Genomic DNA, 27,641 nt, shown 5'->3' with positions numbered 1-27,641 from the left:
CTAAAACCTGTCCATCATCTACAAGGCCCAAGCCGGGAGTATGATAGCACATTTTAATCAAACCAAAATACTGCGGATGCTGGAGATCTGAAATTAAAACAGAGAATGCTGGAGAAACCCAGCAGGTCTGGCAGCATCTGTGTAAAGAGAAACAGAGTTAATGTTTCAAGTCCAATATCACTCTTCCTGTAATCTATTGTTGGTAGGTCTGCAACACTGCTAGGGAAGGAATTCTAGGATTTTGATGCAGTGACAGTGAAGGAACAGTGATATATTTCCAAGTCAAGATGGTGAGTGGTTTGGAGGGGAACTTGCATGGTTATAGAATGGAATCCTCTTTCCCAGAAGACAGTGGAGGGTAGGTCTTCAAATATTGTCAAGGCTGACTTAAGGGATGTTTTTGATAATTCTAAAGGGTTATTGTTGGTGGATAAGAGAGTAGAGTTGAGACCAGAGATCAGCCTATGATTTTATTAAATGGGATAGTAGAATTGAAGGGCTAAGTGGCCTATTCCTGCTTCTACATTATGCTGTTGCCAGCCTGCTGTACTCTGATGGATAAGAATAGAGCACAGAGATAGGGTTGCAACACACTGAATCAGTCCTCCAAACTTTGCAACTATCCTCAAGGATTAAGGGATCAAAAAATGAACTCTGAAGTCTATTTGAAAGCTTCTACTATATTAACTACATGACAATAGTGTCATCATCTAATACAGTCTGAAGAAATGTCTGAGACCTAATAGAATAAGGAAACAGGAGATGGACATGTTATTTAAGGGTTAATTGTACCTGACTTGATTGATGAGGAGCTAGTAATTGGTGGAGGGTCAGTGAGTGTGTTCAACTGAAATAAAGCTCTCATGAAAACTATGGACTTGGACTATGTTCAAAAACCTTTACCGTCTAATGCATAACAAGTAACACAGAAATTTTGTATTTGCCAGGCAAAGCTATACCCTCAGCAAAAGTACGCAGTCCCTTCAACTCAAGAACAAAGACGTCTTTCCACTCCAAAATAAATACTCAAGGTACTGGCACTGGGAAACACAGAATGACAGATACTTGTGAAGATAAGATTCAAGACTCTGTCGAGGAAGAGAACTCCAAAGATTTGGTGGCCGAGCCAAGTGACTTGAAGGAGGCAGAAGATTCTCAAACGTCCAATCTCAATGATGATGAAGCCGATGAAGAGACTCTAGAAATGGACAGCACTACGCATCTCGCAAAACAAATTGAAGTTATCATCCATTTGAAACCAAAGGTGGACAGCAGTGCAGAGTGCAGCAGTGAGAAAGACCCGGAGCAAATCAATTCAAATGAAGCTCGTATTTGAACACAGGGAATCGCCTGAACATCTTTTCTTTATAAATACAGGACTGTTGCAAATCAATTACAAAAGCAGACTTGTTTATTTGCCTAACTTTCTCCACATCAAGCAGGAAAACAGCACTTTGATCAATATTTGACTGATAGGAACACATTTTTGTGTTTGAGCTTGTAGGCTGAAGTAATGTTAGTGCCAAAATTGGATATCTTTTGACTTTAATGCTGATGAATGACAACTGGTGAAAATTAATCTCAATTGAATTAGCCCCTTCCTCGCAGGTTAAGGAGGGAAATACTGTGTTAAAATATATCTCGTGATTGCTTTGATTTGGTTGTAGAATTCACTCATTAAAGATATTGTAATCCTGTTTAAGATTATTTTATCGACTAAAGTGATAACCACAATTTGCATCTATAAAGCACCTTAAATGTGGTTTAAAAAGCTCCCAGATCCTTCACAAGACCAAACGCAGTTTGACAATGAGACAGATGTGAGGCGATGGAAAATGTGAGGACTGCAAATGCTGGAGATCAGAGTCAAGAGTGTGGTGCTGGAAAAGCACTGCAGATCAGGCAGCATCTGAGTAGCAGGAGACTTGACGTTTCGGGCATAAGCCCTTCATCAAGAATGAGGCAACATTTGGACAGACAGCTAAAAGCTTTCTTTTAAATTTATGGGACGTAGGCATAGATTCCCTACAGTGTGGAAACAGGCCCTTCAGCCCAACAAGTCCACAATGACCCTCCGAAGAGTGACCCACCCAGACTCATCCCCCTACCCTAATACCCTGTATTTACCCCTGACTAATGCACCTAACCTACATGTCCCTGAACATTATGGGCAGTTGAGCATGGCCAATTCACCTAAACTGCACATCTTTGGATTGTGGGAGGAAACCGGAGCACCCAGAGGAAACCCACGCAGACACAGGGAGAATGTGCAAACTCCAAATGGACAGGTGCCTGAGGCTAGAATCAAACCTGGGTCCCTGGTGCTGTGAGGCAGCAGTGCTAACCACTGAGCATTGCCCATTGCTGGCATTGCTAGCTTGGTCAGTGAAACAGGCTTTGGGACTCTCCTAAAGCAGGCAGAGGGTTGGAGAGGCTTTAGGGAGAGGATTCATGAGTGTTGGATTCAAAACAGTTGAAAGCATGATCACCAGTAGGGAGCATTTAAAACTGACAGTGTACAAAAGGCCAGAATTGGAGGAGTAAGAGGTTGTGAATGGTTGTGGAATGATGGAGGACATCAGCGGTAGAGAGGATGCAAAGGGATTTGAAAACAAAGATAATTGCAAATGATGATGGGTGAACAGCAATCAGGTAGCACAGTTTTGGACATGTTCGGGTGCAGAGAGGGTGAGAAATGAGGGAGAGCCAAGAGAGAATTGGAATAAACATAGAAAGTACTACAGAAACTCAGCAAATCTGGCAGTACCTGTGAAGGAAGAAAATAAGTTAATGTTTTGAGTCCAATATGACTCTTCTTTCGGAGCAAAAGGGACTGGAAAACGTTGTTTCTGTGCATTTAACAGAAGGGGAGGAGGAGCGGGTGGAACAGATTGTGAGGGTGACCAGAGTAAAAGGCAAAGAGAGTGCTTATTGGTGGTAAAGGAGGGATAGAGATGTAAAATAAGTATGTAAAGGAGAAAATGAGTCTGCTCTGTAGAAAGCAAAGTCAACGAAGACACACACGCAAAAGGCATTGCTGAAGTGGGAATGGGATTATTGTACTCAACATGGAGGACAGAAGTCATATGTTCAAGCTGGTAATCTCAGTTGGTCTTCTCCAGCATTCTGAGTGTTTTGCTTTTAGTCATGCAACCAAATTGTAACGACCACAGACCCTATGTCTAAATAAGGCACATCTTTCATTGGAGATCTGCTTTACAACAATGATGTCATGTATTTGCACATATTGCAATCTTTTGGTTCAATTAACCATAATTGCAGTTTATCTCAAATCATTGAAACTTTACCTCATAGTTAAGTGCCTTGATGATCTGTGAATGGGAATAAGAGACACAATACGAACTTTGACAGGTATTTTTGACCTTTATCTCAGATTTGTGCTTCATCGAGCAGTCACGCCTGAAGATGAAGAGTTTCACCAAATTTAGAGGTGTCCCTATTTCTGAACAAAGATAATCTATTTAATTAGACTGTGTCACATCAATCTCCACTCTTATTAACTAAAATAGCTGTGACAATTTTCTGCTGCTTTGAGGTTATGCACGAATAATGTACTTGCATTTCCAGGTTTCCATTGATTTCCACGTCAGCTAAGTTAATTTTCTGATGGTTATGGTTGCTTTTGGTCAATAATGTGATTTGATGGTTCAGCATTCTCTTGATTGGCTGTAAAAGCTTTTCTGCTATTTTCATAAAGTCAACTTTCATGGTAGGATTATCAACAGGAAAGAAATGTTCTCTGTGCATTGCAGGATGTGAGTGACTGTGCTATTTATTGTACTTTGTCATTGCCCTGCTTATTAAAAGATATTACTGTCTGAGCAGACTAATAAGGAACAAATTCCTGAAAGATAGCTCATGTTTTGTGTCTCCTGTTAAAAGCAGATGTGGGGTGAAAAACACAAATTGTTTTTAAGAAAAATCATCCTGATATAGAACATGTTGTCACTTCAAATTTGCTGCCTATTCATTTTGAATTAAATTGCAAAGAAAAAAACGCCATCAACGTCATAGAATCATAGAGATGTACAGCACCGAAACAGACCCATCCAACTCGTCCATGCTGACCAGATATCCCAAGCCAATCTAGTCCCACCCATGAATAAAGGCTACAACTTTGAAAGAAGTTGAAGGCTTCAGATATTGAATTTCTGGCTGATATGATCTTAATGTTAGCATTGATAAACATTAATAATTTATTTATCTGTAAAACTACTTTTACATTTCGCAAAGGAGTTTTCTTTTGCTTCCTAGCAATAGTTATTTCCTACTCATGTGCAGTGGACTGGAGAAAATGGTTCCCTCCCGGCCTTGAAGTATTACAGGGATACAAATTTTTTTTTCTGACTGACTTAATGAAAAAATGTAATGCCTGTTCTACTACTGATGAAACAGATCATAATGTCTAGGGCTTGGTTTATGTCTGCAATGAGATCCAGTAGAATTAATGGTGGTACAATTTGCAAAGGAGGGGTACAATAATCAGGCAAGTTGGAAAATAATCTACAATATATTTGGAAAATAATCTATAATATATTTGGAAAATGACTGTTATTTGCATTAGCTTGTTCTGTTAATGTGTCCTTTTATAGAATTGATTCACAGTGCTTCCTACACGCGATAGTGACAGTACATTTACACCTATTTATACCTAAATGAAACACCTTAGCCAAGAAACTAGCTTATTTCTCTGAGAACAAAAATCTTCCAGGATCCACTTAAAATTTGAGCCATCTGATTTCTTTACACTTGGGAATCATAATATGAAATTATTTAAACAAATGTTGCCTATCTTCTGATCCTGCCAAACACTATTTTTCTAAAAATTGAAGGAAGAAAAACAATTAAATTGAAATTAAGTACCATTTTTATATACATTTAATTAGTTTTTTTGTTCCTTATTTTAATTCCTTTTTTTTGCATATTTTGAGCATCTAATGATTTAGCCCAGTCTTTCAGGCCAGTGGGGAATGAACATCAATCTCTGCTGATAATGTTTGGAATTGCCCACAGACTTGCTGTTTTTTGTATTGAAACATACAGTCACTGGGAATTAAAAACGGTATGGGTCCAGCTATAGAGGATCTGTCAGCATGTGACAATATAAGCAACAGTGCATCTCCTTAACCAGTTAGATTGAAAATCCCTCATTAAAACATTCAGGCGTTTAAGTTAGAATGTTTAATTCAAAATAAAATTCTGTGCAGAAAGCCAGATAGAGGTAAAGATGATGAGATTGCAATAAAAATATTAGAAAAGAGAGGGGTGGAAGGATTTCATTTTAGATTTTAGTCTCTTAAAATTTCCTGCAATAATTAAAATGTGATGATATGAGACTCCATACTTGTAAAAATTAATTGTCAATACTATTTGGCAATAATGAGAACTGATCACAATGTTATAATTGGTTTACTCATAAATGCAGCTGGCTAAATGTTTTCTGGCATACTTAGGGGATAGCCATGGGTTTTTAATGCCCAATGTCTCAGTCATTTAATGAGACAGTGAAGCTGATAGAGGAACAGGCCACAACTCAGACAGTAATGTCTTGATGTCTGTGTCTAGCTGTGCTTGTAAGGTCACAGAATTTAGTCATTCGTTAACATTGAGTACTCATAGCCTCATCATTACACTGTCCCAAAGTGTAAACCATAATGTGAAGCAAAACATGCAATGTTTTATTAGATTGGATTTCTTACAGTGTAGAAACAGGCCCTTTGGCCCAACAAGTCCACACCAACCAGACCCATTTCCCTCTGACTAATGCACCTAACACTATCAGTAATTTTGCTTGGCCAATTCACCTAACCTGCACATCTTTTGACTGTGGGAGGAAGCCAGAGCACCCAGAGGAAACCCATGTAGACACAGGGAGAATGTGCAAACTCCACACAGACAGTTGCCAAAGGCTGGAATTGAACCTGGGACCCTGGTGCTATGAGGCAGCAGTGCTAACCACTGAGCCACCGTGCTTATAATCTAATTGTGTGGTCCAATATCAAGGGGCATAAAATCACATATTGTTCTGCGTGGATGCTTAATGGGAAGAGCTTGAACCCATTATTAAAGGAATTGCAGCCAAGACATTTAAATAAGTCCAAAATAATCAGTGTCAACAGGGTTTTGAGAAAGATAAATTAGATTTAACCATGTGTCATGGCTTAACTGGGAAGCGTACATTGATATATATGCCTGACTGTTACACAAACCATCACAAAATGTATAAATTCTGAAGTAAATCACAAAGATGCCGAATTTGCTTGACCAATGGATATTCAGGATGAAAGCAATTCATGCCAGATTTTGTCAATAACAGAAAACCAAAAAGGCAAAGAGAAAATGATGTTTATCTAATCTACTACAAAGTAACTTAAACTGCACACTTTCAAAAACCCCAAATACATACTCATTTACAAATAAGGCAGGCACATGACCTATAGTTTGCCACATATTATGGGTAGATAAAGCTTTCTTGGTTTTCTATTGCATACCCCACCCAGAAAGAGAGAGAGGTGGAAGGGCATCATAGACAGTCATAGAATCATAGAGGTCCACAGAATGCAAACAGGCCCTTTGGCCCAACTGGCCATGCTGCTCAGTTTTCATAATTGGACTTGTTGGGCTGAATGGCCTTTTTCCACACTGGAGGGCTTCTATGATTCCATGATTCTAGTCTCATTTGCCTGCATTTGGTCCATATCCCTCCATACCTATCCCCTCCATGTACCTGTCTAAATGTTTCTTAATGGGAGCCAACCTCCGTTACACCATTTACACAGCTCGCTGCCGCAGAAGGACTGCCAACATCATCAAAGATTCCTCACACCCCGGTGACACTCTCTTCCAACCTCTTCCACCAGGCAGAAGATACAAAAGCTGAAGCATATATGCCAACAGGTTCAAGAACAGCTTCTTCCTTGCTGGTATCTGACTGCTGAACGGACCTCTCCAACTTCAAATCTGATGCTGATCTAACTTTGACCTGCCCCTGTGTGCCTCACTCTGTCTAAGCACCCTATGAGCTGTACATCCTTGCTTGCTACAATCTGCCTGTACTGCTCGCGAAAGAAAACTTTTTCACTGCTCTTAGGTATATGTCACTACAACAACTCAAATCAAATCAAAATTACCTCCTTTGCACGTCATTCCTTGTGCCGGTTAAGTTCCACATTCATCTTTTTCTAAATGAGTTTGGGTTGACCTATAATTGGTTTGTACCTTTATGCCCCCCCCACCCAATTTGGGGAATATTTTCCCCTGCTGCAGATCTGAATGTGTGAATTGAAAGCCCTGGGATTACCGGGATAGTGAAATTGCCCTGAGGAGTCCATTTTCACTTCTGTCTCACTCTGGTACAAGTCGTGTGTTTGTGTTTTTTTGAGAAACGTATTCCTGACATCGCCAGTGTGGGGTTCACTCTCTCTCTGCAGGGACCCGCTTCTGAATGCTTCATGGCTTTGACGTGCCTACCACATGATCCAGTGAGGGAGCTGGGATTTTCTCCATGAATTATAGGTCGGCGGTGGAACATGTAGCATCCTTTTGAACCCACACACGCAGAGAGAGGGAGAGGAGAGCGAGGCGCTGCCCCTCTGAGCTGCATAGCTCCATCCTCCGCCTGACAGTGGTGCACCAGTGAAGTGCATGTGGTAGCGGTCCTGTTATCGTTTGTGTTCATTCCATTCCTTTAGCTCTCTCTCTCTTCTCCCTCCGTCTCCGGTCTCTCTCGGTTAGCAGTAGCTGCCTCTCCAGTGCAACAGAGGGAGAGAGAGAGAGAGAGAGATGAAGCGGGGATTTATAAAGGACTGGTTCCTTCTGTTACTCAATGCAGCTCTGTTCGCAACAACTGCGGCTCATCAGAAACTGTATACCAACCACTTCTTGGTGGAGTTGGACGGCGGAGATGGGGACGCTCAGCGGGTTGCTACAGACTCGGGCTTCATTGCTCTCAGGAAGGTAGGAATTATGCCATTGTGGGAATTATGCCATTGTGGGAATTGTGCCATTGTAGAAATTGTGCCATTGTGGGAAGTGTATTTCTGTCAATAGGGCGTACATGCAAAAATAAACATGCCTAGTGTGATTTCACATAGCCATGGCCAACACTTATTTTGCACATTGGTTCCTGGTTCTGTTTTTTTTATTTAGATATAACCCACATACCGCCTTGCCCAGTGAATATCATGTAAAATCGCCAGGGTACGGTCGCCCTCTCTTTTAATCACACGCAACAATAAAAATAGATGACAGAGGTTCCCCTGAAATGCACTTTGGTGGAGAAAGAAACACAAATGTTGCCGGTGAGCTGTAATTACTGCCATCAGTTCCTGGCTGGTTTCTGTCCCACACGGGGCTTGGCATTGACGAGGGAAAGTTTCACATGACCTTCCCTTGGAAGGTTTGAGGTCATTGCATGTTTTCAGCGAAATGTCCTGCCTACCAGCTTCACCAAGCTTCGAGAATAACCGCACCACACTCACCACGGCTTCCCCTGATCCTGACTGATGCAAAATCAATCCCCCCTAACCCTCACCCCCCAGCTTCTTTGGGGTGACATTCACTGCCCAGTTGTATACCAGCTCGTAGCTACTGATCCTGAATTTATAACCTACAGTGTGGAGAACTGACTGTGCGTTTGAGGTTATGGTGTTGGTCATATTGGTGTAAGGGAGCTCTAACATGCCTCTATGTGTACAGGGAACGGCATGGTACCAGGTATGGTTGAGCAGCTGTGAGAAGCTCCAGTCACACAATCCTACACCGCGTTTGGAAATATTCTCATCTGGGTCGTGCCCAGGAAAGGGGGGTGTGTGTGCATTTTAGGCTGTTGTTACAGTAACCCCGAATCCAATGGTTCCGCTGCTGATTTGGATGTTCCAAATTAACAAGTAAGGCACCTTGTACAGAGCTGCAGCAGGGAAAAAACACACCCAACACTGCATCACTCAGCTCCAACCAATCAGAACCGTCAGGGCTCAGTTACTGACCTGATCAATAATTTAAAATAGTTCTGATATTAGACGGAGTGCTGTAAAACTCCCATGGTGTATGTGTATGTGTGCGCGTGTGTCTGTGTGTCTCAGTGTCTATTTGTATGTGTGTATGAGTGCGAGTATTTTTGTGTATATGTCGGTGTGTGTTGGTGCGTGTGTGTATGTATGTGTGCGTCCGTATGTATGTGTCTGTGTGTGTTTGTGTCTTGGTGTGTGTGTCTGTCTGTATATGTGTCCGTGTGCGAGTATGTTTGTGTTTCTCTCTGTGTATGTGTGTGTACATGCGTGAATCACAGAATCATAGAATCCCAACAGTGTGGAGATAGGCCCTTCGGCCCAACACTGGCCCTCCAAAGAGTAACCCACCCAGACCCATTCCCACTACCCTATATTTAACCCGAACTAATACACCTATCCTACACATCCCTGAGCACTATGGGCAATTTAGCAAGGCCAATCCACCCTAACCTACACATCCCTGAGCACTATGGGCAATTTAGCAAGGCCAATCCACCCTAACCTACACATCTCTGAGCACTATGGGCAATTTAGCAAGGCCAGTCCACCTCGCCTACACATCCCTGAGCGCTATGGGCAATTTAGCAAGGCCAGTCCACCTCGCCTACACATCCCTGAGCGCTATGGGCAATTTAGCAAGGCCAATCCACCCTAACCTGCACATCTTTGGTCTCGTGAAGAAAACCGAGCATTCAGAGGAAACCCACGTGCTGGTGTGGGTGTGTTTGTGTCTGTCTGTCTGTGTATTGGTGTGTCTGTGTTGGTATGTATGTGTATGTGTGCTTATCTATGTGTGGGTCTATCTGTGTCTGTGTGTATCTGCATGTGTGTCTGTCTGTGTGTGTGTATCTGTGTGTGTGTATCTGTGTGTCTGTATGTGTGCCTGTGTGTATCTGTGTGTGTATATCTGTGTGTCTGTGTATGTGTATGTCTGTATATGTGTGTGTCTGTGTGTATATGTGTGTGTGCATGTGTGTCTGTGTGCTTCTACGTGTACGTGTGTATCTGTGTCTGTGTATGCGTGTGTCTCTGTGTGTGTATCTGTATCTGTGTATCTGTTTTAATGTCTGTGTGTGTACCTGTGTGTATATCTGTGTGTATCTGTGTGTGTACCTGTGTCTACCTGTGTGTATCTCTGTGTGTGTACCTGTGTGTGTATCTGTGTATGTGTGTGTATATGTGTATCTGTGTCCGTATATCGTGTGTCTCTGTCTGTGTATCTGTGTTTCTGTGTATCTGTATTTGTGTATCTGTGTCTGTGTCTACGTGTGTGTGTGTGTGTTGCACGGACTGTAAAATCCAACAACAGGTATCGATTTCTCCAAAAGGTGGGTCATTCAAGAGATGGTTTCAAGTGGGACGGCGTTTTCTGGAAGCGCCTGGTAGAAATCAAGAGAAAGTGGACTAGACCCAACTCGAGTGCGAGTGTTAATGGAGTAGTGCTGAAAATGTGTTGCTGGAAAAGCGCAGCAGGTCAGGCAGCATCCAAGGAGCAGGAGAATCGACGTTTCGGGCATAAGCCCTTCATCAGGAATGAGGAGAGACGGGAGAGCCCCCACTAACACTGAGATGGATAAACTCATAAGCAGCTTCCGGAGTGCGCGTGCGGCGCGGTTAGCATTCTGAGCTGTCCGTGGTGCTGAATCGGAGCTTTCAGTGTGGTCTCCCCGGACACTGAAAACGTGAACACGGAATTATCACACACCGCACCCTGGTCCAAAACTTGCGCCAGTTAAGTTTAAATAGCGCTGAATATTTGTCGCTGGAGCTGTCACAGCCATTCGGCCCGTCGTGTCTGCAGCGGCTCTTCAAATGAGAGTCTGTGACTGTTCCCATACCCTTGCACATTTTGGTTATTTAAATAATTACCTAAGACCCTGGTGAATTGAACCTGCCTCTATTGCACCTCCAGACAGTACATTCCAACCCCAGCTACGCTGTAATGTGAAAACGTTTCTTTTTCTCACATCACATTTGCTTTTTTTGCAAATCACCTTAAGTCCTGTGCCGTCACCTTCTTGGTCCTTCAATACAAGAGGGAACTGGTTCTCCCAACCCACTCTATCAGCTCCTTCATGAGCATGAACATGTCCACCAGATCTTCCCTTAGTCAACTCCTCTCCCAGGGGAACAGATCAACTTCTCCAATATATCCTCATAACCTTTGTTTCTTATTCTTGGAGCCATTCTTGCAAATCTCTTCTGCACTCTCTCCAATGCGTTTGCATCCTTCCTTATGGTGTGGTATCCAGACTCTACATGATACTCCAATTGAGGATAGACAAATGACTTGTACAAGTTCAGCACCACAGCCTTGCTTTTTATGATATAATTAATAAAGTTGAAGACACAACATGCTTTATGAACTGCTCTCTCCACTTGTGCTGCCATATTTAATGACCTGTGCCCAGGTACAGCCACCTCCCTTTGCTTTTGGATCCCCTTATCTTGTAACATCTGTCCATGTACTTCTTATCAAAATGCATCACTTAATCACTTCACTGATCAATTCTCTGCATTGAATGTTATCTGCCACATCTTTGCTCACCCTACCAACCTGCTTCCAAGTTTTTGGATTATCCGCAAACTTTGAAATTGTCCATTGCACACCAAGATCCAAATCATAAATATATATTAGGAGAAACAAGGATCCCAATTCTGAACTCTGGGCAATGCCACACTTTTCAACTCTAATCTCCAACCTCACTTTCTCCTCGCATTGCAGAGTGCCACTAACAGCATGGGATAAGTTCAAATTTCCACATTGGGGGAGAGTACCACAAAGGACTCTCCATCTCAACCTTTCCTTGCCTGAGACATGGTGATCTTAGGGTTAAACCATCACCAGTCATCTCTCTCTCTCTAATGAGAGAGCAGCCCTATGGTCTGATAGGACTATAGTAACTTTGCCTTTCTTTTAATTCTATTCTAAATAATTGTTTCTAAAAGTTTCCCATCTCTAAAATAAGATGCCTGGTCTATAATTGTTGGGCTTATCCTTGCAATATTTTTTGAAGGGTGGTGTTCATTTTTTTTTCAATTCTTAGGTCTTCTAGCATCTCAGACACAGTGTAGGTTTAGCCAACATCTTAATCCTTGATTTGGGTTCACGTTTTACCTGGTTGAATGGGAAGAAGTCACATTTAGCATCAGGGAAATTACAATGGTCAAGAATTTCCTCATGATTACCAATTGCATCGTATTCAATATTTAACTTATTTCAACAATGTTATCACCTTTACAATTGACTTATTCAACAGAACAATATGACTGTGTCATCATCTACTCAAAGATATTTCAACTTACTGAAGATATCCCAATATATTAGATTAGATTACTTACAGTGTGGAAACAGGCCCTTCGGCCCAACAAGTCCACACCGACCCGCCGAAGCGCAACCCACCCATACCCCTACTTCTACCCCTTACCTAACACTATGGGCAATTTTGCATGGCCAATTCACCTAACCTGCACATCTTTGGAGTGTGGGAGGAAACCGGAGCACCCGGAGGAAACCCACGCAGACACGGGGAGAATGTGCAAACTCCACACAGAGAGTCGCCTGAGGCGGGAAATGAACCCGGGTCTCTGGCGCTGTGAGGCAGCAGTGCTAACCACTGTGCCACTGTGCCGCCCACGTATTATAGAGTACTTCTTTATGGAGGCTGACAGTGTTGTTAACTGGCAAGAGTCAGAAGTCATGTGACACCAGGTTATAGTCCAACAGGTTTATTTGAAACCACAAGCTTTCAGAGGTGAACCTGAGGAAGGGTCAGTGCTCTGAAAGCTTGTGATTTCAAATAAAGCTGTTGGACTATAACCTGGTGTTGCATGACTTTTGAATTTGACCACCCTAATCCAACATCGGTACCTCCATGTCATAACTGGTAACAGAGCAGATTCCTTGTTTTTATTGATTTCACTTCATTCTAGTATTGTTGGCTTAGACTCTGACCTTCCCCATTTATGTTTTGCTAGAAAGTAACTACGTTTTTTTCACATTAAACCATTGCTGTCTTTTATCCAATTTTGGTTGCTTTATTTCTTCGTTTATGCCTAAAGATGTGATCTGTTAAATCAAATTGCAAATGTAAATGGAGGGGAAGAAAATCTGTGAGCTCAGGGTTCAGGCATACAGCTTCTGTCCATGGTGGCTATTGATGTGTGACTTTGTTTAATCATTCATTCAGAATGAAGTAGGTATCTTTTATCAAGTGTGGTCTCCACTGGCAATTTGTCTGTTTGCTCTCCAGTCCTCATTTTCAAAGGTTGGGCCATGGACTGCCGTTGTGTTGGTCCAACACGTGTGGACAAAGCCCTGCCTGCTGCAGGATGGATGACCATGAGTCTCTCCTTCTCTTACTGCTTGTCCATCAGACAGACTGGAAAGATTCACAACCTGTTTGGTCACATTGCAAAAGGACCTTCCTTTGCCACAGTGTCCTGGTGAGGCTCACAAACCTGGAACTGTTGGCTCAGAGACAGGGATACTACCCACTGCACTACAGGGGGACCTCTTGCCATACTGACAGTATAGGTGAATAGCATGGATACATTTAAGGATAAGATGCATAAACACACAAGGAATCAAGGAATAGAGAGTTATTCACTCATGGAACATGAGGGTCACTGGCTGGACCAGCATTTCCTACCCACCACTCCTTGTCTTGGAGAAAGTAATGGTGAGCTTTCTTCTCAAACTGTAGCTGTCCATAGACAGCTAGAAGAGAATTCCAGGATTTTGACCCTATGACACTGAAGGAATGGTGTTGTAGTTCCAAGTCAGGATGGTGAGTGACTGGAATGGAACTTTCAGGCAGTGGTGTTCCCATGCAGCTACTGCTCATGTCCATCTGGTGGGTGCAGGTTATGGGTTTGTGAGCACTATCGAAGGTGGTCTGAATGTGTGCGTTGCTGCTAATGTCAACTTTTATGGCTGTTGGCTAGAGAACCTGTTAAATCATTTCCAAATCAACCGTAATGGCGTGAGTCTGGAATCATGTGTCGACCAGACAAAAGCTCAAGCTGAGATACGTCAGTAAACAGAATTGCATTTGAAATGGCAATGCCAAAGTTTGGGGGAAGCAGTAGCCTGGAGGTATTGTATGTCAACTGTTAATCCAGAGATGCAGGGAATGTTCTGGGGGACCTGGGTTCAAGTCATGCCATAGCAGGTGGTGGAATCTGAATTTTTTTAAAAATCTGGTGTTAGGAGTCTAATGGTAACTATGACTCCATTCTCAGGAAAATGCATCTGGTTCACTAATCTCCTTTAGGAAAAGGAACTGCATGTGACTCCTGACCCATAGCAATGAGGTTGACATTTTAACTGCCCTCTGGGAAATTAGGGATGGGCAATAAATGCTGACCTAGCCAGCGATGCCCTTACCCTGTGAATGAACGAAAAAAATGTTGCACAATCACCATTACTGAAATCACTGTTTTAATCTGCATTTATTTAGTTGAATTTAAATTCTTCAGGTGCTGCCCATATTTAAAAATGATGGGCAGGAACTAGATATGAAAGTTCGACCTGCACTCCCAACAAGTCCAGTTTTGATTGCTATGGGAGAGAGTGAAGGGTGTGGTTCACATGGTGGGATTGGCAGAGTATGGGAAGACCTGAACTCAATAGGGCTGTTAGAGCTCAAACAGATCCCATTGTGGCTACTGCAAGAGCTTTAATCCACAGCATAGGAGCCACAAACTGATGGGGTAGAATTGTATTACATACTTAAAGGATGAATACAATTCCCAGAACTGTTGTGATTTTTTTTAAAGTCTGTGCTCTTTAAGCTTTATAAGGCAAATATAGCTTTCAATGAGAGCTCAAAAACTCTTTTTTTGCTAGACTGACAGAAAAATTAGCATCTATTTATAGTTTGTTGATATTTCCCAAAGGGCTGTTGTCATTTCAGTATAAATGCTTGGCTGAGTTCCAAAAGTTATATTATATTAGCAGGCGATTCTAAAATGATACTTAGATTGACAGTTTGAAGACACTATTAAAATATGACTTCTTTTTATGTGGAGGAGTGAATATATGTTTGTTTGATTTTCTAAAGGATTACTCACTCAGTGAGATTTAACAGCTTTAAATAGGTTGTATGAATGGGGCATTTTTTTCAGCATCAAGTGTGTATGAGTAAGAGGTCCACGTGGCTTCTGAGGTCTGTGATGGTAGATACTTGGATGAGTGGCTAGGACATGAAGTGTATGAGGAGGGGGAGTTAGTGTGGGCAGGAGTTAGCAATAAGTCAGTCGGAAGGTTGGGGGTGAGCAGGAGCTTAGGAACAAAGGATAGAGGGATTAGTAACTGTTCAAACAACTCAGGCAGAGACTAATACAGAGACAAGGAGGAGCTTCTTCGTTCAGAGAGTTGTGAGCCTGAGGAATTTGTTGCTACAGAAAGCAGCTGAAGCTGAGTCATTAAGTATTTGGACAAGTTGAGTGAGCGGGCAAATACATGGATTAGATTACTTACAGTGTGGAAACAGGCCCTTCGGCCCAACAAGTCCACACCGACCCACCGAAGAGCAACCCACCCATACCCCTACCTTTACCCCTTACCTAACACTACGGGCAATTTAGCATGGCCAATTCACCTGACCTGCACATCTTTGGAATGTGGGAGGAAACCGGAGCACCCGGAGGAAACCCACGCAGACACGGGGAGAACGTGCAAACTCCACACAGTCAGTCGCCTGAGGCGGGAAATGAACCCGGATCTCTGGCGCTGTGAGGCAGCAGTGCTAACCACTGTGCCACCGTGCTGCCCACTATGAACTATGGAAAAATGTGAGGTCATTCACTCTGCTAGCAAAAACAGGAAGGCAGATTATCTGAAAAGCATTAGATTGGGAGAGGGGGAGTATGCAATAGTACTTGGGTGTCCTTGTATATTGTCACAGAAAGTAATTATGCAACAGTCAGTAAAGAATGCAAATGGTGTGTTGGTCTTCATAAGTGAGAGAATTTGAGTGAAGGAGCTTGGATATCTTGCTGCAATTATACAGGGCATCGGTGAGATCACACCTGCAGTTTTAGTTTCCTTATCTGAAGAAGGGCATTCTGGAATTGAAGGGGGAGCAACAAAGCTTTAACAGCCAGAAAAAAATCCAAAACAACCACGGATGGAGTAAATCCAAACAAAATAGAAATTGCTGGGAAAGCTCAGCACATCTGGCAGCATCTGTGAAGAGCAATCAGAGTTAACATTTTAGGTTTGGTGCCCCTTTCTCAGAACCCAGATGGATTCCTGGGATGGGAGCACTCACGCATGAACAGAGATTGGATTGGTTAGAACTAAATTCTCTGAAGCTAGGGGAATGAGGGGAATCTCTAGGAAACCAACAAAATACTAACAGGAAGGGCTGGTGCAGGAAGGATGTTCTCAATGACCAGGGAGTCCTGAACCAGGGCTCACGGTCTAAGGATATAGGGTAAGCCATTTAGGATTGGGATAAGTGGAAAATTCTTCACCCAGAGAGTGGTGAGCCTGTATTGCTAAAATTAGCTGTGGCCAAAACATTGAATGTTTTCAAGAAGGAGTTAGATATAGTTCTCAGGGCTAAATGGATCAAAGGGTATGGGATGAAAGTGGAACAGGGTACTGGGTTGGATGACCAGCCCTGACTGTATTGAATGGTGGAGCAGCCGCAAAGTGCCAAATGGCTTAATCCTGCTCATATATTCTACGTTTCAATGTTTCTGTGAGGCAGCACAGAAAGGGTCAAAAAGTTTCTAGGGAATGTTGCTGGCCATCTGCACCCTTTCCCCACCAAACAGATAGTTGGTGAGGTCACATAAACTCTAGCACCAAGATGTGACACCTTTATGTGCATTCTATGTTTCTCAGTACATGAACATAGGTTCTTGTGATTATGAAAGCGTAGGTTGGGTTTCCCTGACATGCTTCACAGTCACAGCATGCTGAGGCAAACCACGTAGCGTCCGTGTGATTCACTTCTCCACAGTTATTTTCAGCTTTTGTTTCTGGATCACATAATGAGATTGCATATAGTTTTCAGGGAAGAATGAAAATCACTTACTCATAATTAGAAAAAAAGCAACATTGCCAAAAATAAGCAAGCTAAAAATGGAAACATCCAAACATCTTCCAAACTAACACGAATCAACAACCAAAAGCAAATAACACCATTTGAAGATAATTTTTTTATGTATTGCTGAAAAAAAGGCTAGTCAGAAGTCATACAACACCAGGTTATAGCCCAACAGGTTTATTTGAAATCACAAGCACTCAGAGTTTACCAGTCGAAGGAACAGCTTGGAATGTTTGTGATTTCAAATAAACCTGTTGGACTATAACCTGGCGTTGTGTGATTTCTGACCTTGTCCATCCCAGTCCAACATGGGCACCTCCACATCCAGAAAAAAAGGTCACATTTGGCTGAAGCTTTTCAATTTACATGCATCAGGACAATTTGCAAGAATACCAATTCAAGCAGAAAATAACAATGATACTATATGTTTTCTTTTTATCTTATATTTTCTCTATGTCATTAATTAAATACTAAAACTGTTTTCATCTGCCTGCCTTATACTTTCTGAATTTCATACTTAAGAACTTTCTTAATCAATACATTCTATTTTTATATCACCGGCATAATATAGTAAGGTCTTCAGAAATGAAATCATTACTAGTCACTGTATTACTCCATCACCAACATTACTTCATAAGCTTTAATCCTCAGTAGCTGCATAGTATATAAACAGCTGTTAGCTCCTGGAAAACAATTGCTGATGGTTTCAGAACAAAAAATGAACAATGGCGTGAATTTTGCAATCAGTCGTGAATTAGCAAAATTTCAAGAGCACAAAGAACTCTAAGAAATGACATCCAGAAATTAAAATGTCAGTATTTTGTCCATTTGATTTGAGCTGAAAAGCCACAGAGATCTCTTCGAGAGATGCAGTGGAGAGCAGCAGAGAGTGGGGCTGGCCTGGGCGTAGCTGGAAGATGGATGTCACTGAGCGGTTGTCGGTGATCTTCAGTGGATGTGGCAGAGTGGGACAAGATAAATGAACGTGACATACCATGGCAGCAGATCACCTGATGGGGGTTGCAACAAGCATCAGCAGCAACATGAGTTGAAACCTTGAATCGATCAAGTTATTTACAAGATAGGCAGCCAGAATGCGTTGGCGGTAGCTTGCAAGATAATAAATTGACTTTGGTTTCTATATTAAATTTTTGCCTTCGCATCCAGAGTTTTTACTTACTATTCATATTTCAGAGGTTATGAATGTGAATAAAATAAAGAATCTTGTGAGTTTTTCCCTTGTTGCAAATTTGAGTTTTCTTGTTGTTTACACATCTTGGATTCACACGAAACTATTACTGGTGGCATCTAACCTGCTTCTGACTTCCATATCCCCTCTGCCATCTTCATTACCATTTGTCCGAAATAGACTTATTGATTCATTACAGTAGGACAACGTCCCACTCAACTTTCACTCTAGCTTCTGCCCAAAAAAACATTGCTTTTGTCTTTTTGATGCTCTTACTCAATCCATATTCAAAACTTAAAGAAACAAAAAGAGAAGATGTTGGCAAGGCTTTGCAGGCGTGTCAGTATTTGTGGAGAGAAAGCAGAGTCAAATCTGAGGAAGGGTCACCGAACGCGAAACATCAACTCTGATTTCTCTCCACGGACGCTGCCACACCTGCTGAGCTTTTCCAACAATTTCTGTTTTTGTTTCGGATTTACAGCATTTGCAGTTCTTTCAGTTTTTATTTAAAGCTTGCAGATTTTGTTGCATCTCTCCTGTTTTTGTAAGGCCTCTTCTGATTCTGCAAGTAGCATTGCTTTATCAGCAAACTACACGTTTGTTATGCTCTCAGTAAATTAGATATGTTTTATAAATACTTTTCTGGACTTCTAATCCTGGCAGTGGCAATATAATTTCTACTGTCAAAATTCAAAATGGGTCAAAGATTAAATGTTGGCTGACTCATGAATAAGCACAAATGCCAGTTACTGTTTGTGGAGGGTTTACTTAGAGCCAGTGAAGGAAATTTGTACAGATTCATAATTGTGTTTTTCCAGTTGGGTAATCAGAAATTCAGAATTATATCCAAGATATCATTAATTCTTCATCTCTTGAATTTCATGTATTTGAATCATGCAAGAAAAATATGAATATGGTCTATTGCCTAAATTATTGAAGAAATATTCTAGATTGCGTTATGAGGGTAACAGAACATCAGACTATAGCGGTTGTGATCTCAATAGCATAAGAATTCAGTTTCACAAAAGTATGTCTATCTGTTCTTTCTCTCATCTATATTTGCATGTGGACGTATCATTTAGGAGCAGGATTAGGCCATTCGGCCCCTCATGCACGTTCTGCCATTGGATGAGTTTATGGCTGATCTGAGTGTGGCCTCGATTTCATATTGATAGTTAAGAATCTATCCCCCTGTGTCTTAAAATGGCTCTGGCTCCACCACTTTCTGGGGAACAGAGTGCCCAATGTCTCATAAATCTCTGAAAGACAACAGGTGGAGAGTCATAGACAAAAACAGACCCTTCAGTCCAACCAGGCCAAACCGAAAATAATCCCAAACCTTCCACCTTAAATGGTAAACTCCTATTTTGAATGTTAAGTCCCTTCATTTTGGTGTGTCCCACCAGGGAAAATATCTTTTCAGTGTGGCTTTCCAAGGATGAAGCTACGGATGAGCCCAATGAGTTGATCCCACACTTATGGACAAAGTGCTGAAGCAGTATTGCCTTCTGAAGTATAGGTGATCAGGAGCTTCTCCTGTTCTTCCTGCCTGCTATCCGGCCTATTGGAAAGGGTTTACAGGCTGAGAAACAATCCATTTGACCACAGTATGTATGAACCTTCCATGGCCCACAAGTCTTTGAGTCAGACTCAAAGTCAGGTTCAGGAGTATGCCTGCATCTAGACCTTCCCACAATTGTAAGCAAGTCCCTAAATATTGTGTGGAGGGGATTGTTTTGCTTCATGGTATAGCTCAAAAAACATAACCATATTTGATCAGAATTAATTGACTGAAAAGAACATTTCCACAATTGCTCTGTGAAGTATATTTTATGATTGAAACCTGCAGTAAAAATCCCTTGACGTTATTCTAATGCAGATGTTAACGCATTATACAAAAAAACCTGCCAGTAAAAAGCAATGGTAAGAGCTGTCAGGAGTAATTTATAACCAGCATCAATCTTATTATTTTATATATGGATGACCAGTATACCTCCTTTTATTAAAGGTGTTGTCACTCCCTTCTCCTGACACAGGATTATGATTTCGAGAAAGGTACTGAACGGATACAATGTCAGAAAATGCCAGAAACACACAGAAAGCTAGGCAACATTTGAGTAGGAGAAAGACCAGTTCAAGCTTCAGGCAAAATCATTGGTTAAAATGCCAAGGTCTCCAATGTGTCAACTTGCCTATGCCTCCCCCCAGTTGATGACTTACTTGATAAGTATTTCTTACAATCCCTGCTTTTATTTCAGACTTGCAGCATCAGCTGTCTTTTGATTTTTCTTTGTGCTGATTAGATGCCACACTAGAATGATGAAGAATTAGAAAAGCAGTGATTATGCGTAGCTGCCACAGTGCACATTATATTTGACAGCAAGATTTGCTTTCCTGAGGTGATGCCAAGTCATACCATTAATGGGGATTTAATTTCTGGATGTATTAAGTGAGAACTGGAATCATCTGTACTGCTGCATCATTGTAAAAGTTGCCAACATAATTTATAGTTGCTGCTGCTTTTTTTCATAAAGCTTTACAATAACCTGCAAGACAGGTAAAGGTTTCAAGATGTGGACTTAACTTTTTTGTTTATGGGATGTGGGCAGTGCTGGCTAGGCTGGCACTTCTTATTCAACTATTTCCAAGTTGCCCTCAAAAAGATGGTGATGAGCTGCCTTCTTGAACCGCTGCAGTCCACGTGCTGTAGGGGACCCACAATATGGACTACCTGTGCAATTCCAATTCCCATTTGTTATATTGGATATTTTCTGAAACCATAACCAAATAAAAAGATCACACATCCAGCAGACGGCAGAAAGCATTTCAGTTAGAATATTGATGAACTTATACTTAACAGCATGTTCAGAGCTGTTCAGTGTTTTACAAAACCTCCAGGTGTCATAGTCTGCATAGGATTGGAATTGGGCCGTTCGGCCCCTCAAATCTATTCTGCCATTCAATCAGATCATTGATAATTTCAATGTCAATTCCACTTATCAGCCTGTACGGTACATCACTTGGTCAACTTTAACTTATTGATTATAATTTCCAGCATCCGCAGAATTTTGGGTTGCAGATTTGCACCACTGTTTGCACAGTAAAAGTACATGCACTCCCAAGTGGCAGAACATAAATGGGAATCCATGCCCCCTAACCGAGGAAATGCTTTTGCTGTCTCGATCCTGTCAAATCCTTTTCTCATTTTGAAGGACACCACTAGAAAGCTCCTAAACTCTCTGAACCCAAGGCAACACAGTAGGCTTCAATATGAACCCTTTACGCCCCAGTACCAGTCTGAGCTGATTGTGTTTTTGCTGCGATGTGATGCCATGATTAAATTGTTTTCCTCCAGGTGAGTTTCTGGTCCCTGGTTTCTCATTTGGAATCCCTCCTCTCTCGATATTCCATTGACTTTATTATTTTAGCTTTTTGAATCTATGCATAAGATTTTAGGAATCTGTGTATGTTGACATTGTGTTCTCTTTGCACTTCCATAATCTCACCATTATGCAAATATTCCATATCTTTCTTGCATCATTGCAACTATGCATTTTGAACTCCATTTGCCAAAATGTCACCCATTCACTTGTATATTTGAAATTCCTGCTTCACCCTACTGTACCTTCCCTGAAAATGGGGATTTACAACCATGGTACACATTGTATTTACCAGCAAGAATTACTCTCCTGGAATGATGCTAAGTCATACCATTGGTGACAATTTGATTTGTGGATGTGTTGAGTGAGACCTGCAATTGCCTGGGCTGCTGCATCATTGTAAATGTTACAAACATAATTTATAGTTACTGTTGCTTTTGTTCATAAAGCTTTACAGGACAGAGAAAGATATTAAGATGTAGAATTTTTTTTCATTTATGGGAGGTGGGTGTTGCTGGCTGGGCCAGTACTTCTTGCCCAACTATTGCCAAGTTGCCCTTGAAAAGGTATGCCATGGTGGGATTTGAAACCAGCCAGTAAGCCTGGGTCTTTGATGGACGACACGCGCAATGAGCCAGATTAATACTGAGGAGGTGTAATTGACACATGCACAAGCCTTCACATGGAAATTACTGCCTGAAAAACCCTGGCTGTGATTTGAAATCGACCTTATTGTTGAGTCGGGAAAGCTGCGAAGCGTGTAGCCTATTGCTTGTGTTGAGCAGTGCGGTAAACGCAGAGTGCGATCTGGAATTAAAAAAAAGATGAGTGATCAAGAGCACTGAATGGAGACTGAAACTGAGAAAGGGCAGCAATCAGAGAGTCTCCCTCCCAGTCACAGTGCTTCCCACGCACACTGCCTGGCCTTGAGTGATGATCATTATTTCCCATTAGGGATGTTGTCCGTGGCTGCGAGAATGCTGTACAAGCTGTCGACTCCCAGGCGACCTCTGGCAAGCAGCTTTAAAAAGTTCAGAATCAGGAGAAACAAATAAAAGGCGAAACATTGCAGAGGCCGGGGATGTGAAGCAGGCAAAAGGGAGTGGAATCTCCTGCTGACAGTCCCTGTTCGGGACTCAGGGATATTTCTGAATTGATTGATCTCCAGTATGATACAGATGTCAGAGGTAGTTTCTTTACTCAGTAGGGGTATGGAATGCACTGCCTGCAACAGTAGTAGATTCGTCAACTTTAAGGGCATTTAAATAGTCAATGGATTACCATGTGGATGAAAATGGAATAGTGTAGGATAATTGGGCTCCAGATTGGTTCCACAGGTTGGCGCAAAATCGAGGGCCGAAGGGCCTGTACTGTGCTGTAATGTTCAGTGTTCTATGCACTCCCAAAGCCCTGCGCCCTTCCTCTCCCTCCAGTAACCCACCAGGCCGACCATCCAGCTGGACAATGGGGCTTCTGCAGTTTTGGGAGCTGGGAGACTGGCTGTGATTTGGGGATTAATTGGGGAGGTGGATAGTGGTAGTGGGTGGGGGGAAGTGGTTTAGTGTTGCAGGGCTCCATGCATGCCCTCGTGAACCCCATCGCCTGTCACTTGGAGGAGGCTCAGTGGGCTGCCCCTATGTTTTACCATTTTATGGCGCTTCTGATGCCAAAGGCCACTCGGCCTGCTGTTGGGAAGTGCCTTCCCTCCTGGGGAGCTGTTAGTCTCTACAGTTAGCTGTGACGCCAGGGCCCTCCAGCCCAGTGGAGCTACAGGATCAGCCATGGTCTTACTGAACAGTGCTGTAGGCTTGAGGGGCTGAATGGCCTGCTCCTCCTTCAGTTTCCTCTGGTTGTAGCCACTTCACTACTACTTTAAAGGTCAAGTCACCATTGTCCTATTGGAACATAGCGCTGTTCTCTCATTAGTGAGCAAGATGACTGGCAATGGCTTCATCTATGTGTCACCTCTTGCTCACTGGCTGCCAGGAAATGCCAGCTGGGTACAGCTATCGGTGTTCTCCTGCCTCCAAAAGGAGTGGGAATGTCTGAGGTGCCTGGGGATTGGGGGGTGGGTGCAGTGGTGTTATCCCAGACCTCACTCCCAATGCAGCCTTCAAATCCACCCTTCCCAAACTGGCCAGTTTCTGCCCACATTGTCTGCAGCGGTTCAAGAAGCAGCTCACCCCCCACCTTCTCAGGAGGCAACCGTGGACTGGCAATAAATGCTGACCCAGCCAGTGACACCCACATCCCACGAGTGAATTCGAAATAAACAATGGGCTCAGAAGATGCAGCCATTCTGGCCACAGACAGGACAAACAACATTGCATTTCAGGTTGGCGTTGAATGGGGCACAGTACAGGGTGATTTCCGACTGAGATAAATTGAAATGTTTTTATTTTGTGAGTGGTGACCCTGTGGAATTCTCCAGCACAAGAAGCTGCAGAGGCCAATATCGGTAAGCAAATACAAGATTTCTACACACTGGAGGGCATCAACGGGTGAGAGGAGGAGTATAATGTTGAGATAGAAGGTCAGCCAAGATCATGTCAAAGAGCGGAGTGGACCCAATGGGCTGAATGGTCTATTCGGCTCCTATTTTAATGTTACACTGTCAAGGGCGTGAGAGTTCGGGGGAGGGGGAGGTGAAGGTGGCAAGGTATAGGTAGCTCGAGTTAAATGGATGGACAGAGGGGAGAGAGTGCAAGTCACCAGCTGAGCAGCATTTTTACACCACAATAGTGGGAAATATTCCATACGTAATTACAAGAGTACATTAGGTTAGATAAAAGTGCATATTAAATAATTATCTACCATGATGTAATCTTACAGATTGTGCATGTTGATGTGCCGGAGGTCATTGCATTTTGCCTCAAGAATCTAACATTTCAGATAGCCCTCCCTTTCCAGCTCGCTCGTTTAATGAGACAGCTCACTCTTTTTCTGTTACTCCATATCTGAAAAATGAAGCTGTCTGTTTTCTAGCTGACCTGAGCTGTCTCCATCATTTTCTGGCTGTTTGCTTCATGATCGTGCTCCTAGTTTACTGTGGGAGGCTGCACAACTTTGGATTTGCAATTTGTTGTGCATCATCTATTCAGGTGTAGGTGTTGGTGGTAATTTTCCAGCTCCACTCTGTCCTCAGGAACCATCTCAGTTAATGCTCTGCAATTAGTGCATTTGAACCTGATATGCGAACAGAGTGATCAAAATTTATGTCGGTGACTCACTGAGCATGAAATATCTGCACCTCCATGTCCATATCACCGTCCTCTTTTTGTAGAAAAGTTCAATTCATGGTTGAGTTGATTTTCCTTGCACCTCCCTCACTCCTTCAGGAAGGAGTGAGGGAGGTGCAAGGAAAATCAACTCAACCATGAATTGAACTTTTCTACAAAAAGAGGACGGTTAAACGTATTTTTTTTTTGCCACAAGAGATAGAAATGGCCTCAAGGTTCAGAATGCTTCCCATAAATTTGTTTCTGTGATTTGCCTCAGAATGAGGGTGATATTTGTTCAGGAAACTCTCCCACTCTTACTGCCTTACGCAGACATCTCGGAAGGATTTATACAAGTCGATAGCTGAATACGGTTCCACTTTCTTTGACCGTCGAGTCCTGGAGGGTAAGCGGAATCCAGAGTTTCATACACTGCCCACAGTATCCCTGGGATTCCTCCACATAAATAAGGAGGTTGGAAATTAAAGGATGCTGATCGTGAAAGTATGAAGGTACAGGGCAGACTGGATAAAAACTGTTTGTTTACTGTGAGGGCACAGCTCCCTTTATTTATTTATTCAGGGACTATGGGTTTGTGACTGGGCCAGTATTTGTTGCCAACCCCCAGCACTAAAATTCCAAGATGGCATCAGGGTAGGATACTTCAACTGGACATTGTCTGCTCCATCTGATTCTTTTTCCTTTTTCTCTCTTTTGTGTCTTTCTTTCTTTTTTCTTCATTCTTCTCACCAACGTCCTGAACTTCTGGCCTCAGCGTGGACTTGGTGAGGCGTCCCCTCAGCCCGGCGGTCCCCCCCAGATCACTGTGGCAGGCTCTCGGTGGCACACGCTGTCTCTCGGCCAGGCATATCAATCTCCCGGCCTGGTGTAGTGCTCCCCTGGCTCAGTGTAGTGGTCTCTCACCCCACCATGCCAGTCTCCCAGCCTGGTGTAGTTTTCCCCCGGCCCAGCGTGGCAGTCTCTCGGCAGCACATGTTGTCTCATGCCATGGCAGCCTTTCATCCCGGCATGACCGCAGCGTGAACTTCTGAGTTGATTCCAGAGTGCTCTCCCGGCCTCAAGAGCCTCGAGGTGAAGTGTGGCATGGAGTTAAGGCCCGACTGTGGTCTGCAGTCAAGGCCCGAGCATGGACTGGGGTTAAGGCCCAACCATGGACTAGAGTCAAGGCCCGACTGTGGACAGGAGTCAAGGCCTGACCATGGACTGGAGTCAAGGCCCGACTGTGGTCTGGAGTCAAGGACAGGCTGTGGACTGGAGTCAAGGTCCGACCATGGACCGGAGTCAAGGCCCGACTGTGGTCTGGAGTCAACACCCGACTGTGGTCTGGAGTCAAGGCCCGACTGTGGACTGGAATCAAGGCCCGACCATGGACTGGAGTCGAGGTCCGACCGTGGACTGGAGTCAAGGCCCGACTGTGGTCTGGAGTCAAGGACAGGCTGTGGTCTGGAGTCAAGGTCCGACCATGGACTGGAGTCGAGGTCCGACCGTGGACTGGAGTCAAGGCCCGACTGTGGTCTGGAGTCAAGGCCCAACTGTGGACTGGAGTCAAGGACAGGCTGTGGTCTGGAGTCAAGGCCCGACTGTGGTCTGGAGTCAAGGTCCGACCATGGACCGGAGTCAAAGCCCGACTGTGGTCTGGAGTCAAGGCCCAACTGTGGTCTGGAGTCAAGGCCCAACTGTGGTCTGGAGTCAAGGTCCGACCATGGACTGGAGTCGAGGTCCGACCGTGGACTGGAGTCAAGGCCCGACTGTGGTCTGGAGTCAAGGCCCGACTGTGGTCTGGAGTCAAGGTCCGACCATGGACTGGAGTCGAGGTCCGACCGTGGACTGGAGTCAAGGCCCGACTGTGGTCTGGAGTCAAGGCCCAACTGTGGACTGGAGTCAAGGACAGGCTGTGGTCTGGAGTCAAGGCCCGACTGTGGTCTGGAGTCAAGGTCCGACCATGGACCGGAGTCAAAGCCCGACTGTGGTCTGGAGTCAAGGCCCAACTGTGGTCTGGAGTCAAGGCCCAACTGTGGTCTGGAGTCAAGGACAGGCTGCAGTCTGGAGTCAAGGCCCGACTGTGGACTGGAGTCAAGGCCCGACTGTGGACTGGAGTCAAGGACAAGCTGTGGACTAGAGTCAACATCCAAATGTGGTCTGGAGTCAAGGCCCAACTATGGACTGGAGTCAAGGACAGGCTGTGGTCTGGAGTCAAGACCCGACTGTTGACTGGAGACAAGGTCCAACCATGGACTGGAGTCAAGGCCCGACTGTGGTCTGGAGTCAATGCCTGACTTTGGATTGGAGTCAAGGCCCGACTGTGGACTGGAGTCAAGGCCCGACCATGGACTGGAGTCAAGGCCTGGTTGTGAACTGGAGTCAAGGCCTGGTTGTGGACTGTAGTCAAGGGCAGGCTGTGGTCTGGAGTCAAGGACAGGATGTGGTCTGGAGTCAAGGCCCGACTGTGGACTGGAGTCAAGGCCCGACTGTGGACTGGAGTCAAGGCCCGACTGTGGACTGGAGTCAAGGCCCGACTGTGGTCTGGAGTCAAGGCCCGACTGTGGTCTGGAGTCAAGGCCCGACCATGGACTGGAGTCAAGGACAGGATGTGGTCTGGAGTCAAGGCCCGACTGTGGACTGGAGTCAAGGCCCGACTGTGGTCTGGAGTCAAGGCCTGACTTTGGTCTGGAGTCAAGGCCCGACCATGGACTGGAGTCAAGGCCTGACTGTGGACTGGAGTCAAGGACAGGCTGTGG

At 43.7% G+C, this 27,641-nt stretch overlaps 2 protein-coding genes across 4 annotated transcripts in view; both read left to right on the top strand.

Moving 5' to 3' along the window:
• The window catches only part of LOC140483334 (uncharacterized), a 134,440-nt gene extending 132,768 nt beyond the window's left edge, over positions 1-1,672 (top strand). For both annotated transcript variants that reach the window (XM_072581531.1, XM_072581530.1), the window contains one exon: positions 948-1,672. In XM_072581531.1, the coding sequence (XP_072437632.1) occupies positions 948-1,336 (389 nt within the window). In that variant the 3' untranslated portion in view covers positions 1,337-1,672. The remainder of the gene's footprint in view (positions 1-947) is intronic.
• Positions 1,673-7,423: 5,751 nt separating this feature from the next.
• Positions 7,424-27,641, top strand: part of pcsk2 (proprotein convertase subtilisin/kexin type 2) — a 103,562-nt gene continuing 83,344 nt past the window's right edge. The window contains exon 1 of one of the 2 annotated variants that reach the window (XM_072581529.1): positions 7,424-7,977. In XM_072581529.1, the coding sequence (XP_072437630.1) occupies positions 7,804-7,977 (174 nt within the window). In that variant the 5' untranslated portion in view covers positions 7,424-7,803. The remainder of the gene's footprint in view (positions 7,978-27,641) is intronic. The other variant, XM_072581528.1, reaches the window with a different exon arrangement.

Source organism: Chiloscyllium punctatum, chromosome 11, assembly GCF_047496795.1.
Source record: "Chiloscyllium punctatum isolate Juve2018m chromosome 11, sChiPun1.3, whole genome shotgun sequence".
Lineage (NCBI taxonomy): Eukaryota > Metazoa > Chordata > Chondrichthyes > Orectolobiformes > Hemiscylliidae > Chiloscyllium > Chiloscyllium punctatum.
The sequence above is the reverse complement of the archived record's forward strand: the minus strand, read 5'-3'. Positions and strand labels throughout refer to the sequence as shown.